Source organism: Eschscholzia californica, unplaced genomic scaffold (assembly GCF_041429995.1).
Source record: "Eschscholzia californica isolate CP2 unplaced genomic scaffold, dmEscCali1.0.p SCAF_5, whole genome shotgun sequence".
NCBI classification, from domain to species: Eukaryota; Viridiplantae; Streptophyta; class Magnoliopsida; order Ranunculales; family Papaveraceae; genus Eschscholzia; species Eschscholzia californica.
In genome coordinates, this window is record NW_028238472.1 from 39,065,592 (window position 1) to 39,080,127 (window position 14,536).

The 14,536-nt window shown below is 36.6% G+C and overlaps 2 protein-coding genes across 2 annotated transcripts; both read left to right on the forward strand.

The window, feature by feature from the left end:
- The first annotated feature begins 1,703 nt into the window (after positions 1 to 1,703).
- ELF3 (hydroxyproline-rich glycoprotein family protein) lies at positions 1,704 to 6,964 on the forward strand. Its single transcript, XM_086639862.1, has 4 exons — positions 1,704 to 2,912; positions 3,941 to 4,827; positions 5,455 to 5,506; positions 5,598 to 6,964. The coding sequence occupies exons 1-4, from the start codon at positions 2,682 to 2,684 to the stop codon at positions 6,654 to 6,656; spliced, it is 2,229 nt and encodes a 742-aa protein (XP_086495988.1). The 5' UTR covers positions 1,704 to 2,681; the 3' UTR covers positions 6,657 to 6,964.
- Positions 6,965 to 7,805: 841 nt separating this feature from the next.
- Positions 7,806 to 8,777, forward strand: LOC147539095 (uncharacterized). The gene has a single exon (XM_086643068.1). It carries the CDS (start codon positions 7,806 to 7,808, stop codon positions 8,775 to 8,777), a length of 972 nt encoding a protein of 323 aa, XP_086499194.1.
- Positions 8,778 to 14,536: the final 5,759 nt, after the last annotated feature.

The following is a 14,536-nucleotide window of genomic DNA, read 5'->3' on the forward strand; positions in this document are numbered from 1 at the left end:
AGAGTGAAGGGTAATATAGGATAAAACAAATTATGGCATGTCAACATATTTGTCTTTTAAATTACTATTGGTTGGTATTAGGTAATTAGATATTTAACCTGTCGAAAAAAAAGGAGACCGCTTTCTCAATTAGAAAGTTGCCCTTAGTCAAGGCCAAAAGATATCTAGAGGATGTTCTTGCACACAAGCAAGCAATTCCTTTCAGACGTTATTGTGGTGGGGTTGGGCGAACTGCTCAAGCAAAGAACCGTCACTCAAATGGACAAGGACGATGGCCTGCTAAGTCTCCAAGTCTCATTCTTGATTTGCTCAAGAACGCCGAAAGCAATGCTGATGTACGCTTTATTCTCTTCTAGTTACTTTCGTTCATTTTTCTTATTGATGGATTTCCTATATCTAAATCTCCATATTTGATGCTCAACAGGTTAAAGGCTTGGATGTAGATTCACTTTACATTTCTCACATTCAAGTAAACCAAGCCCAGAAGCAAAGACGTAGAACTTATCGTGCCCATGGAAGAATTAACCCTAAGTCGAAAATCTCTTCTTCTACTCCTTCATTCCTTTCCGTTTTTTATCGAGTTGCAACTAATAGTAATACCTGATTCTGTTTTCACAGCATATATGTCTTCTCCATGTCACATTGAACTAACCTTGTCTGAGAAGGAAGAACCTGTCAAGGAGGTATGAACTTAATTTGATCGCTTATCTAAAAACCAATCGGCTATATTGGTTCATGAAAGTAAGTCTTTGTTTTATACATTGTTAACAGGTCGACACTCAGTTGGCTCCAAGGAAGGCGAAGAAATCTCAAGTATTACGCAGTTGTGCGTCCTCTTAAACAAGTCCGGAGAAAGGGGTGCCGTGACCTTGAAGCAGCTGGTGAAGTGGTAATACTTTCTATTTTAGAACATAGCAAACCTATATTCGACTTAGGAAGCGATCTCATACATAATTTGGTGTTTTATGAGTGTCATATATATGTGAAAATCATGATACAAAAGATACCATATTTAAACACTTGCCTTTAAATTCTAACTATACCTTGTACAAAGAAATAACATCTTTTACAAAGAAACTATACATTTTTCAGTATTTGCTTGTATTTTTTTTTATTCTTCAAAAGATCCATATCCTAATTTCTCACGGGACTCTTAAATTCTCAGTCACGATCCTGACTCAAACGATAAAAAATGAATAAAATCTACGAATATTAGTGGTTGGTTGTTTGTTCCTTTATGAATATTAGTGATTTTATTATAATTTTGCAAAAAAAAAGAAATAAGGCTAAATAATTTTAACATTCATTGTAATTGATTAATTAAATAAAAAATAATTAAAAAAACAGCTAGAAAGAAACTTTTATGTCCTCCTACTCCTAACACAAGAAAAATAATAATAGTTGATTTGAACAACAAATCCTAAATAAGAGATATAAAAAAGAAATTCTTTTTGTGAAAGTCATTTAGGTTGGATGAAAACATTTTAAGTCCTCGAACTATAGCCTACACCTACCCTACCAATAGTGATCCATCCCTAATTATAAATGTTTAACATGTCCCATCGTGTTAAAATGTGATTCTTACATATAAAAAACTTAATCAAACAACTAAGAAAAATTGTTTTATAATAATTAGATCTAGAATCCTGATGTGCTCGAGCTACTAACAACTTTAGATATTTACGTAATGAAATCTTAATGTTGAAACATTCTACATAATCCGTAAAATTCTACAAATTACTAATTCTAGGGTTAAAAGTGTAATGATTGATAATGTTTAGAATCAGATTAAAATTAGATTCTTTGATTAATACCCCTTAACATTTTACTAAATAATCTCCTATTTTTATGTACAATCATAGATAGGTTAACAAAATCTATGTTTGTGTCATGGTCATATACAAAATCCCAAAAAAATCTACCCTTTATGTCTTTGGATTCTAACCTAAAAATCTTCTGTTTCAACAAAAAAAAAAAAACCTAAAAATCTTCTTTACAACAAAAAAAAAAAAACACCTAAAAATCTTGAACAATTTCTCTCTCTAATCTCACATACCCATTTGTTGCCCAAATAAAATCTCAATCTTTCATTTTACTTTCCATCTCTAAAAAGTGTTTCTAGTTTTATCCATAATGGTCCCTTCAAGACCGCAATACCATACGCTTTTTTCTCATTTTTCTCTCTCTCTCTCTCTCTCTCTTCATTATTCTCTCTATCTCTCTCTCCATAAATTAGGAAAATCATGATTGTCGAAAGCTTCCCCAACTGAACAATTCCTCTTCTTCTCTCGTCGAATCTATCTTTTAAAGCCCTTTTACTGGTTCCCTTATCAGACAGATACTTAACGTTCTTATCTTCCTTTTGTATGTTGTTGTATTTTGGCTTGTTAACAAAATAGATCGAATTTCTTTTAGTGGGTTTTCCCCTTTTGGTTATTAGGGTTGATTCTCTTCGATTTTTCTTTTCTATCACTAGTTTGTTGTAAGATCTTAGATTTGGGTTATTTGAAGTAAGTTTCGTTTGTGTAAAAGTGAAGAATTTTTTCTGAAATTGTTGTTTATTTAAAGGAAAGAAGGAATTTTGATATTTGGGTATTGTTCTAAGAAGCTGAATTTGGTGAAAAATTAGGGTTTGTTTAAGTGGGTATTGTTGAAGTTGGAAAATTGAAGAAGGAAGAAACATGAGAAGTGGAAAAGATGAGGAGAAAAATACAGGGCCTTTGTTTCCAAGGCTTCATGTTAATGATACAGAGAAAGGAGGACCAAGAGCACCTCCTAGGAACAAGATGGCTCTTTATGAACAACTAAGTATTCCTTCTCAAAGGTTCAATTCTGGGTCAGCTTCTACATTACCTGTACCTCAGAGCAACAATAGTTCCATGATTTCTGCTTCTTCAGCCTCTTTGAGTCAGGTGAGTTTGTTAATTTAAGTTTGGAGTTGTTTTAAGGCCATGATTTTTTTATGGGTCTTTTGCTTTTCTCTATGGTTTCTTTGTTTAGGAAGAAGAGATTACCTAGGTTATCTGGTTCTGATTACTATTATAATAGCTAGTAGGTGATCATGTTTGACTTTGATTGTGATTCCTTTACCCATTGATGTTTAAGTGATTATTGAGAAAGAATATTGTTTTCATGTGCTTGATTACTTTTTTCTTTTGGGTCATATGATGCATTCTTGGGGAATTTTCGGCTTTTTAGGATTTAGTGTCGTATGGGTTGGGTGGTCTTAGGGCTCTCTCACCGCAAAGGCTAGTTCAAGAGGTGAGGCTAACTTATGAATCGAACTGTCCAGGAAATAACAAATCCTAGCCCAATAGTAATTGAAGTTAAAAATTGATGCAAGGGGAGATTGTTGTCATAATCCTAAATCGGTTGATGAGGAGCAAATGATCAGTTTATAAGTGTGAGGAAAAGCCTTCTCTCTTGCGCTAGCTTATGGGGTGAGCGACACCCAAGAGCACCCAATATGGTGGGACTATAGTTTTCATTATGGAATTGGTTTTTGGAGAAAATGAGCCTTATAGTTGTTTTCGTCTGCTTTTTTTGAGTGAGAAGTTGTTTCTTGATGTGATTAAGTTTGTGTGTTGTGTCCCGGGTTTCCAAGAAAAAAAAAATCAAATGTTTATTCGTAATAGACTCTTTTCTTCGTTGGTTGTTTCGAAGATTGTGTCTATTAGAGGAGAACCATCATCTTTGCTTTGCTTACTTCCACTTTCTACAATTGGTCTTTGGGAAGAATAGACTTCTTTTCCGGATTTAAGATAAATGCTGATTCTTGTGGATGCATATGAACACAATGTTGGATGCAAACATTTTTTGGACATTCGGCTGATTATTGCCTCTCCTTTTATGGGATTACAACATCAATTATAATTAACTTCTCGATTTAATGCTCATTTTCCTCCGTTATAACTGATTAGTATGTCTGATATGTTTACAGGGCGGAGGAAATGAACGGACTTTATATTCCCCATATCGCATTCCTCCTTCACCAGTTCATCCGTCTGATGAGTTCAATTCTCGCTCATCCGATGGGGTGAATTTTAAAACAACGACACCGGATTTTGAACACAAAAGGGCAAACTATCAGACATCGAATCCTGTGGGTCAGCATCTTTCGTCAAATGCTGAACGCAGTTCATTTCGCACTCCCTACTTCCCAAATGCAACTACCTCTTATCCGAAGAAGGTCGGAGACGAGGATGACTTCATGGTTCCTACATTTCCTCAGCCTGGATCCAGTTCTTGTACCAGCAAGGAGCAGATACCTGCTCCTTTCAACAGCACGTCGAGGGTCGAATCTGGTACTCGCACTTCTTCACAGCTTCATAATGCCCGAGATAATCACCTGAAACAATCAACCAGCAATGATCTGAGGTCAAGCCAAATTGTAAGAAACCAGGAAGGAGAAAATTGGAGAGAATCTTCAACTCGTACCGACTACCCAGAGAAGACTCCTTCCCATCCATCAACTGGAGAAAAGACGGCAGAACCTAGATATAATAATAAAGTAGACAAGGTTAATAGCCAGTTATATTCAGAACATATACCAGCATTTCTACCAGAAAAAAACAACCGTTCTGATGGTGTTTCCAATGGTCCAAGAAGTTCACCCAGAGCTTTTCCTGGAAATGGTCTCAGAACCCTAAATAAGTACTACGAGGACAATACGCATCGGGCATCACAAGTGGAAGAGCTGGACAGAAATGATGATGTTTCCGAGACTTCCATTTTAGATTCAGTGTCAAGTTTGGACATATCACCTGATGATGTTGTTGGAGTAATCGGTCAGAAACAATTTTGGAAAGCAAGAAAGGCAATCGCCAAGTAAGTACCTTTTTTTTACAGTAGTTATACATGTTTTCTATAGATTGGTAGTTACAAAAGTGAGAAATTAACCAGATCATCAGTTATGTCCGATATTAGCTTATTTGTCGGAATTCCCTAATGTAATGGCGTGGGCCAAGTCACATATTGCTTGATATACAACATATTGCATCGGCCATCAAATGATACAAGATATATCAGCGTTTAAACCATCTAAATTTTAGTTTACTCTGAACCTTAAATTCTAAACAGTACATATATCTGCAATCTTAAGTTTTATGTTTAAACTAGTAGGACTATATGTGCTTCCAGAAAATCTAAAATTTTGTTGTTTTCTGGTTTATTTCTGACTGATATTATTTAATACAATAAAATGGATCCTCTTTGTTTATATCCTTTCGTCACCCAGTCCTAGATATAGAGATAATTTCTGCTTGTGGTTGAAAACTATGTGGGCCTGCAATCGTGGTACGCTTAATGTCCAATGGTTTGTGCTTTGATGGATATTAATATTTTTATGTATGTTTCCTGTTAAATACTTTTAATGCGTATAAAACAGTACGTTTCCCTATTGCCTAAATTATTTCATACAAGTAGTTGATTGTTATATTTTACTATTATTTTCAGTCAGCAGAGGGTGTTTTCTGTTCAAGTATTTGAGTTGCATCGATTGATAAAGGTATCTTTCTATCAATTTCTCTAATTCTGCTATTTAGTTGATCAAGAGAAGTCATTTTGAATTTTTGAGCTCATCATCAATATTGAAACAGGTTCAAAAGTTGTTTGCTGGATCACCAAATTTGTTACTCGAAGATAGTCCTTATTTAACTCAACCTTCTCTGAAAGAACCCCCATTAATAAAGCTTCCATCAAAGTTTGTTGTTAAGTCTCTACCAGAACCCATTAAGCAGAGGGACGTTTCCTCCAAACCTAACCGAAGCAGTGATTTTACAGCAGAAAATGCAGTTGAAAAACCATCTCTTCCTTCTCTCAGTGATAATGAAATAGAACGAAGAATTATTAACCCACACTCAACTTATGGTCCATCATATTCTGAAAATCTCCATTCAACACCGCCTCCAAATAACGACAAACCGGGTTGGTGTTATCATCCACAACCCGGAAATCAATGGTTAGTTCCGGTAATGTCCCCTTCCGAAGGACTTATTTACAAGCCATATTCAGGGCCTTGTCCTCCGGCCCCAGGTTATATGACACCATTTTATGGAGGAGGTTGTGCCCCTATGAGCCTACCCCCAATATCTAGGGACTATCTAAATCCTGGTTATCGATTTCCAGCTCCTCACCAGCAACAAATGGGTCATCATTCTCCCATCCCAGTTACCCCAAATTACTTTCCTCCATTTGGAATGCCCGTTATGAACACAGGTATCTCCTCTGGTATTGAACAAGTGAACCCAATGACCCAACAGTTATCAACAGGAGATTTCAATGTCAATATGCATTCCCGAAATTCGTGCAATATGTCGAAAAACCAAAAGAGTGAAGCTATTTCTCGACGAATATCTAAGTTTCCGACAACTAAAGAAAGTGAATTTCAAGGAAGTACAGCAAGTAGTCCTGCTGAAAAGGTAAATGGAGTTGCTGCTCATGCAGGTAATGTTTCTCAATCGATGGATGCTCTTCCTCTTTTTCCTATGGCTCCAGTTGTGCAGGATCAAGATGGAGACCTACAAGTAAATAATGCCGAAAAGCAAAATACCCGAGTTATCAAAGTTATTCCTCATAACCCTAGATCTGCAAATGAATCAGCTGCAAGGATTTTTCGGTCTATACAGGAAGAGAGACAACAATTTGAATCGACATAGTTCTTAACAGTCACAGGCCCAACTATAAGTTGTTATGGACAGTATAATCGTCTCTTTATCCATATCTTTTGATATTTTTGTATCACTATTTCTCTCTTTAAGTTCCGACTGTTTTTCTTTTCCTTTTTTGTAAATACATCCCGTAAAAGAATAGAGAAGAGTAAGTCCGATATGTCATTCGATGTATTTTTGTCTTCGCGTGCAGTTCAGTCGACGGATGTGTGTATGAAGCAAAATGAATTATAATGAGAACTATGTAAGAATTGTTGTTTCTATTTTGAAAGTACTCTAAATGATCGTTTTGGTTTTGTTGGTTCAAAAGGGACGGGTTTATTTACGTGCAGGTTAGATTTGTAGGTGATGGAAGGTTCTATTTTCATTTTTGCCCTAGAATAATTTGCAGGTGAGAATTCTTTAATATTATATGCAGGACTATCTACCAATTCACCTGCATACTTTCACATAAGATAATTAATTCTGAAGGCTCATTTACTTTTATTTTTTTACCCAATGTTTGAATGGTGATCTATTGAATATGGTTGTAGACATTGGATTCATCCAAGGATAATGAAGTAATATAATTGTCTAGTTGTGTCTTATATCTAAAATATCTCTTAGTCGGATATTTTAACAACTCATGTTTGCGGCAAACAACACCTTGTTTAGTTGGTTGTAAATTCCAAATATTCAAGGTAAGGGGATCCAAATTTGGTGGAGGTAGAAATCCATCATTTATTGATTTTTGATACTAAGGTATAAATAATAACGTTTATGATAGTTTATATGAACTTTAGAGTGGGGCAAACAACAACTTGCCTTTGGGACCGTTTATGGTAGTTATAAGTATTTTATCCTTAAAACGTATCCAAGTTAATTGATGTGTGTACACCAAAAATGTCTTGGGAGGTTAACTCTCTCTAGAGCCGGGCGGAGCGATTGTAGGGGATAGGTGACGCTTCCTCTTTAGGACGGTTACCGATTAGATTTTCAAAATCTAAACAGTTTCTGAGGTGGTTACAGGCAGTTATCCCTACCTTTTCATTGTTTTGGTTTATAGTTTTCTCTTTAGGAGATTTTCATCGTTGAGATTAGTCTCTTTTCATCTTCTTCTTTCCTCTCTTCTCATCAGACTCTCCATTATTAACCGTTATGTCTACCTCTAATGAACTCTTCTACCAACAATTTGCTGCCCTGTCTACAGAGGATATACCTCCGGCCATGGCGGAAGGGGCTGGTTTAGTTAGTTCCTTCTCCCAAAATAATAAGAGAGGGGTTATTAAATTTATGAGTTCGAGACGAATTGATATTAGTCAAGCAATGATGCGACTTGCTCGAGTCATTCATGGTCCGAATAAGTTCAATCTCACTGAATTACAGGATAATAAATTCCTCATTAGATTCGAAACTTCAAGTGAACTTGGTTTGGCCCTAGACAGTTCGCCTTGGACCATTGCTGAAGAATTGGTCATCCTAAAAGAATGCAATATTGATTTGGCTCCGGAAGAACACTCATTGGACTCGGCCAATTTCTGGGTTCAAATGCACGGTATTCCTTTAGGTTTTCTTAATTCCGAAACGGTGAACAGACTAGCATCAAAAATCGACAACTATATTCCTACTACTCCGGAAGATGAATCCCGATGGAGTGTCTTTGGGCGTGTGAAAGTTGAAATTAATCTTTCCGAGCGTTTTCCAATGGGAGTATATCTTAAACTTTCAGAATATAAAATTATTCTTATTGAATTGCGATTTGAACGCCTTCCTCGTTTTTGTGTCTCGTGTGGGAAAGTGGGACATTCGATGAAATTTTGTCCTATTGTTCTTCGATTTAATGATCTTTTAAAATGGAATTTAAGTGATGAACAACGTTCATTGGTCATGAAGGCCATTCGGCCAAAATATTCTGATTTGTTTCGAGTGCCTTTTTCTTCCAGGGGTCCAGGTAAAGAATTGGAATCATTCAACACCATCTCCTCCATTGTTGGAGCGAATCAAAAAGGAAAAGGAGTTTATACTTCCCATGAAGATTCACCCAATGCCCCTCCTATCTCTGATTCATTCGGAGATCTTCTTGATCATCTTACTCAGACTAAGAGGTCTAAAGCGATCACACAAGAATGAACGGTGATAGGAATCAAAACAGGGACCTCTAGTTCTGCCGAGAATGAGATGAATATTGGAGGCACTTCTAAGGACACTGATGAATTTTCGAACTTGGTTGTGCCGGATCATCCTAGGCGAAGTTTCAAAAGAACTTCAAGATTAAGTATTTCTGACTCCTCTACTGAAAGGGCTACGGCACCCGTAATGCCGAAAGCACCATGAGTTGCTTTGCTTGGAATTGTCGGGGAGTAGGGAACACCCCGACAAGGACTACCTTATATCAGTTCCTTAGGTCTATCCGACCCTCTTTGGTTTTTTTATCGGAGACTCGTATTTCCTCTTCTAACAATATTCCTCTTCTTGCTAATTTTGGTCTTAATAATTATTTTCCTGTTTTTTCTCGTGGTCGTAGTGGTGGTCTTCTCTTATATTGGTCTGATGATATGTCCGTTAATATTAATTTTGCCTCTTGTAATCTTATTCATATCACTATTTCTGGTTTTAATAACTCCCCTACTTGGGATTTGCTTTGTATTTACGGTCCCCCCCGAGTGAGCGATCGTCGTAATTTCTGGACTGATCTATTGCCCCGTGTTATTAATAATAATAATCTTGTTTGTTGTATAGGAGACCTGAATAATATTGCTTCCCCTTCTGAAAAATGGGGTGGGAGTTCTTATACTCCTTTTACCTAGACTTTCAAGGACTTCATTACCCAATCGGGTCTCATTGATATTGGCTTTAACGGCCCGGCGTTTACTTGGACCAATAATAGGTCTTCCTTTCATTAACCCGGGAGCGTTTGGATAGGACCCTTTATTCCTATTCTTGGTTAATGGACCATCCTTACTCTGGCCTCTTTCACCTCCCTAGATATAATAGTGACCATGCCCCCATTTTACTTAAATTTCATGTAGAAGGGAAAATTATGAATACTATATCTAGATATGAGACTTTCTGGTCCAAGCATGATCAATTTTTTGATACTTTAAAGAATAGTTGGGAGGAGAGTTCTGGTTCTTTCCATGAAAGAGTTTGCCTTGTTAAGAATAGTCTTTCTGTTTGGAGCAAAAAGGCGTTTGGGGTTCTTTCTAATAGACTTAATACTCTTCGGAAGCGGTTACTAGATATCCAGTCCTTCCCCCCTACAGACGAATCTCTGGCTATTGAAAGTGATATCCAAGAACAACTCATTTTTTTGGAGGATGTTCATCGGACTAAACTCGAACAACGGTCTAAACAACATTGGACTCATAATGGAGATCGTAACACTAAAGCCTTTCATAGATCGATGTCTAACCGTCGTCAGAAGAATAAAATCACCCAGCTAAAATTATCTAATGGTACTGTTTCAATTAATGAGCAAGAAATTACAAATGAATTGGTTTCTTTTTTTTCAGAATCTATTTCAAGCAGAGTCAGTGACCCAAGCTCCGACTGAGATTTTAAATGCATATCATGTGATCCCGGATACTGAAATGGGCTACATCTCGAGGGTGCCTGATTATGAAGAAATTAAGGGAGTAGTTATGAAGATGGGAGCTATCAAGAGTCCTGGTCCAGACGGTTTGCCAGTTCACTTTTATCAGCACTGTTGGGACGTTATAGGGTCTGATCTCGTTTCTTATATTCAAGATGTCTTTTCTTCGGGACAGATAGACCCAGCCATTAACACTACTACTATAGCCCTTATCCCCAAAATCAGACAACCGAGTATGGCCACGGATTTCAGGCCGATCTCACTATGCAACTCAATCTATAAATTCATCACGAAATTATTGGCGAACATGATTAGCCCCTATTTGGATCAATGCATCATGTGGACTCAGAATGCCTTTGTCTCATCTAGACAAATTATGGACAACATTGTCATGACCCAAGAAATCATTCACTCAATGCACAATTCGAAGGCTCGAAACGGAGGGTTTTCGCTAAAGATAGATATGGCCAAGGCCTACGATAGGGTCAACTGGGACTTCTTACATCAAGTCCTTCGATCCATTGGTCTTTCAGGTAATTTTCTTCGCCTTATTATGTCTTGTATTTCAACTCCTCAGTTCTCCATTCAGCTAAATGGTTCACTTCATGGGAGTATTATAGCTTCTAGGGGAATCAGGCAGGGATGTCCTTTGTCTCCCTACCTGTTCCTCCTAGTATCTCAGTCGCTCTCTCTTCTCATTTCTTATTATGAAGCAAACAGTTTGTACAGTGGTTACAAAATAAATAAGAATAGCCCCACTATCTCACACCTACTATTTGCGGACGACCTAATTCTTTTTGGGAGAGCCAATACCACTCAGCTTAACATCATCATGGAGATTCTTGATACCTATTCCAACTTCTCCGGTCAGCGGGTTAATTTTAACAAATCCTCCATTTACTTTGGCAAAAGAGTTCCCTCCACAGTTCGATCCCAATTTATTAGTTCCCTTCAAGCTCCTGTTATGACCAATCAAGCTAAATACTTGGGTTCCTTTCTCCTGAAGCCTGGCAACAGAATCGACAGTTACTCCTGGTTAACAGAGAAATTTAAAAATACTTTATCAGATTGGAAGTCCAAACTCACATCGCAAGCAGGTAAAACAGTATTAATTAAGTCTATTTTGGGAGCTTATGGTACATACACTTTCAGTTATCAAAAAAGTACCTAAAATAACCATTCAAAGATTAGAACAAGTGGAAAGAAGCTTCTGGTGGGGTCATTCAGCTTCAGAAAAGAAATTACATTTTATTAACTGGCAGACTATTTGCTCATCTAAGAAATATGGTGGTTTAGGGATTCGATCCCTTTCGGAAGTCAATGATTCTCTTATTGCTAAGATGACATGGAGGTTTCTCTCAGAACCATCTCAAAAGTGGGTACAACTACTCCAGTCAAAATACATAAAATCAGGTACATTTTGGTCTATTGATATTCCTAATCATTCTACCCCTATTTGGAAAGCTATCCTTCATTCTAGAGATTTACTTTGGAACAATATTATTTGGTCTATAGGAGATAGTAACACAGTTAATATAGTCTCGGATCCTTGGCTTTTAGACTTGCCTAATAAAACCCCAATAACCATTCAGGATCTCCCTAGTAATATTCAAAAGGTCAGGCATCTTCGAAATATAGATAATACTGATTGGGACTATAACATTCTTCACACATATTTCGAATCTAACTCTATTAATGCAATTAAATCTGTTTATTTTGATCATATAGTCTCTCATGACAAACTTATTTGGACTGCTACTGACCATGGCCGTTTCACTAGCAAATCATGTTATCATCAACTTAAGATCAGACCTAATCTACCTAATAACATTAATGATTTTCCTTGGTCTAAACTTTGGAAAAATCCTAACATGAACCCTAGGATTCAACAGTTTATTTGGAAACTCATCCATAATGGGATCGCAACTTTAGGCAATATTGGGAAATATAACCAATCTGTTATTCTTTTTTGTAAGCTCTGTTCCAATAATGAGATCGAAACTATCATGCATTTATTCGGATCTTGCCCAAAACTTAAAGATTTCATCATGTTCACTAGTAATAATAAACTTTTATCTCTTTCTGATGATCCGATTTCTAACATGAAAAAGATATTAAGTAATGAAGGTAGTAGATCTTTAGATTGGATTTTATATACTCATCTGATCTGGGTATGGTGGAAAGCACGTAATGATATGATCTTCAACTCGAAACCTCCTGACCTATCGAGGTGCTGGTGGATGATTAACCAAGAGGTTTGTTCTAACTCCTTTAATCTCCCTCCATCAATGGTTTTATCTAACATGCAGGATGATCTTTGGATGCCTCCCCCCCCGATCAAAGGTAAAAATAAACGTTGATGGAGCTTATAATCCTCCATCAGCGGCGGCAGGAGCTATTGCAAGGGATAGTGATGGTGTTGTTTTAGGGACAAAATCAACTAGGTTTCCGGCGATCTCAGCTCTCCACAGTGAGATGCGCAACTTCGATTTAGGGTTAGACCTAATGGAAGAATTGGGTGAAGGCTCTTATATTCTTGAAGGATATTCAAAGATTATGGTGGACCTTCTATCGGATGGCTCTCAAGAGATCCCGTGGAGGTTGCTGGGTGCGATTCGGTCCCTAAATACTAGGGTTTCTCAAGCTCGTGTGGATTTACAGTTTTGCCCTCGTCATTCTAACGTTGAGGCACACAAACTGGCGCAGTTGGCTATTCAGCCCCTTTAGATAGAAGTTAGTTAATTATGTCCTTTCAGTTAACTTTGGTGTATTTGGTTTCTTTCTTTTTTATTTGGTCTGTTTGGCCGTCCTCTTTGTAAGAAACCTTACTCTCCTATTTTATTGAAAGCTTTATTTCAAAAAAAAAAGTTAATTGATGTGTGAAAAATGATGTGTGACCTATAATGTGCCAACCGGAGAGTCCACATTTTGTTAGAACAGACTCTTTTACGATATATCGTCTTATACAGTTACTTTGTTTTGTGAGATTCTTTTCGAGAGGCAATACGAAGAATTATAAAATTCGTAACCGTGCCTAAATCACAAATAAAAAGAAATTTTACTGATAAGACCTCTCTAGTTGTAGTCAATAAGTTATTATGAAGGATTTTTTGAGCTTATCCCCTCAACACTAATTAGTAATTGAGTTTACCCTCTTAAGTGCAGTCAATATGTTTTATTATGAATGGTTTTTTGAACTTACTCCCTCAACACTAATTTTTTTTTGTTAAAATCCCTCGACACTAATTAGTAATTGAGTTTACTCCTTTTAGGATTTTTGACAAAACTACTAAGGACATGTTTGACATGCGATAATAAAATCATAAATTAAATAATGTACAAACAAAATCAATGTTTGCTAATCAGATTACCGACCAAACCAAACAATAAAGTAAGGTGGAATAACTACAAGGAATCTTATTGAAGGATAATTGCTCTTGGTGGTCACATATATTTCACATACACCAAACACAACCTCAATGTCTTTGTCATTTGTCAAAATATTACCAATTATTGAGGGGGTAAACTCAGTTACCAATTAGTGATGAGGGGGTAAGTTCAAAAAGACCCTGTTACAAATGATTCCAACAAACTTTTGAAAAAGACACCAAATGAGTACTTTTATCATTTTAGTTTCTTTTGGATTAAAAGTTTTTTTACAACTTGATGCATAATCTTCAAGCTGCACAACCATCCTTCAAAGAAATGTTTAGAGTGGTGGTCAACGTGACTTGTTCAAGTAAAAGATGTTATTATCATATTTTAAATGCATACGATCCTTTAACAAATATTCATTTTGTTTATAATCGAACCCTACAAGCCGTTGATATGGATCTTGAAAAAAGTTCCATACTTCGACACTTTGTTCTCAAGTTAAAAATCGAACAAGACGATGTAATTTCGTCATATTTTGTGGAATCAGACTAGCATAATTTGTTCGATAACTACAAAGATTCGAACCTTTCTCAGAACGGACTTCTTTGATGTTCAAAAATCGAGCACCCACTCATATTTTAGATTGCAGAAATGATCGTGTAGAAGAGATAAAAAATATATAAATATAGCGCGATCTCTATGTTCAGTTTGTGGTCATTCAACTCAAAACCAATTTGCAATGAGTGGAGAAGATTTACACATTATATTCTTGGCGGCTAGATATCCCATCTGACAAGTGGGACTATTCTCACACTCCAAACTATTACCAAGCCTTGAGATGAAAACACAATTACTAGAGAAATTAGGAAAACAACCACCCTATACTAAATTAGATTAAATTGATTGTATATATCCCAATCAT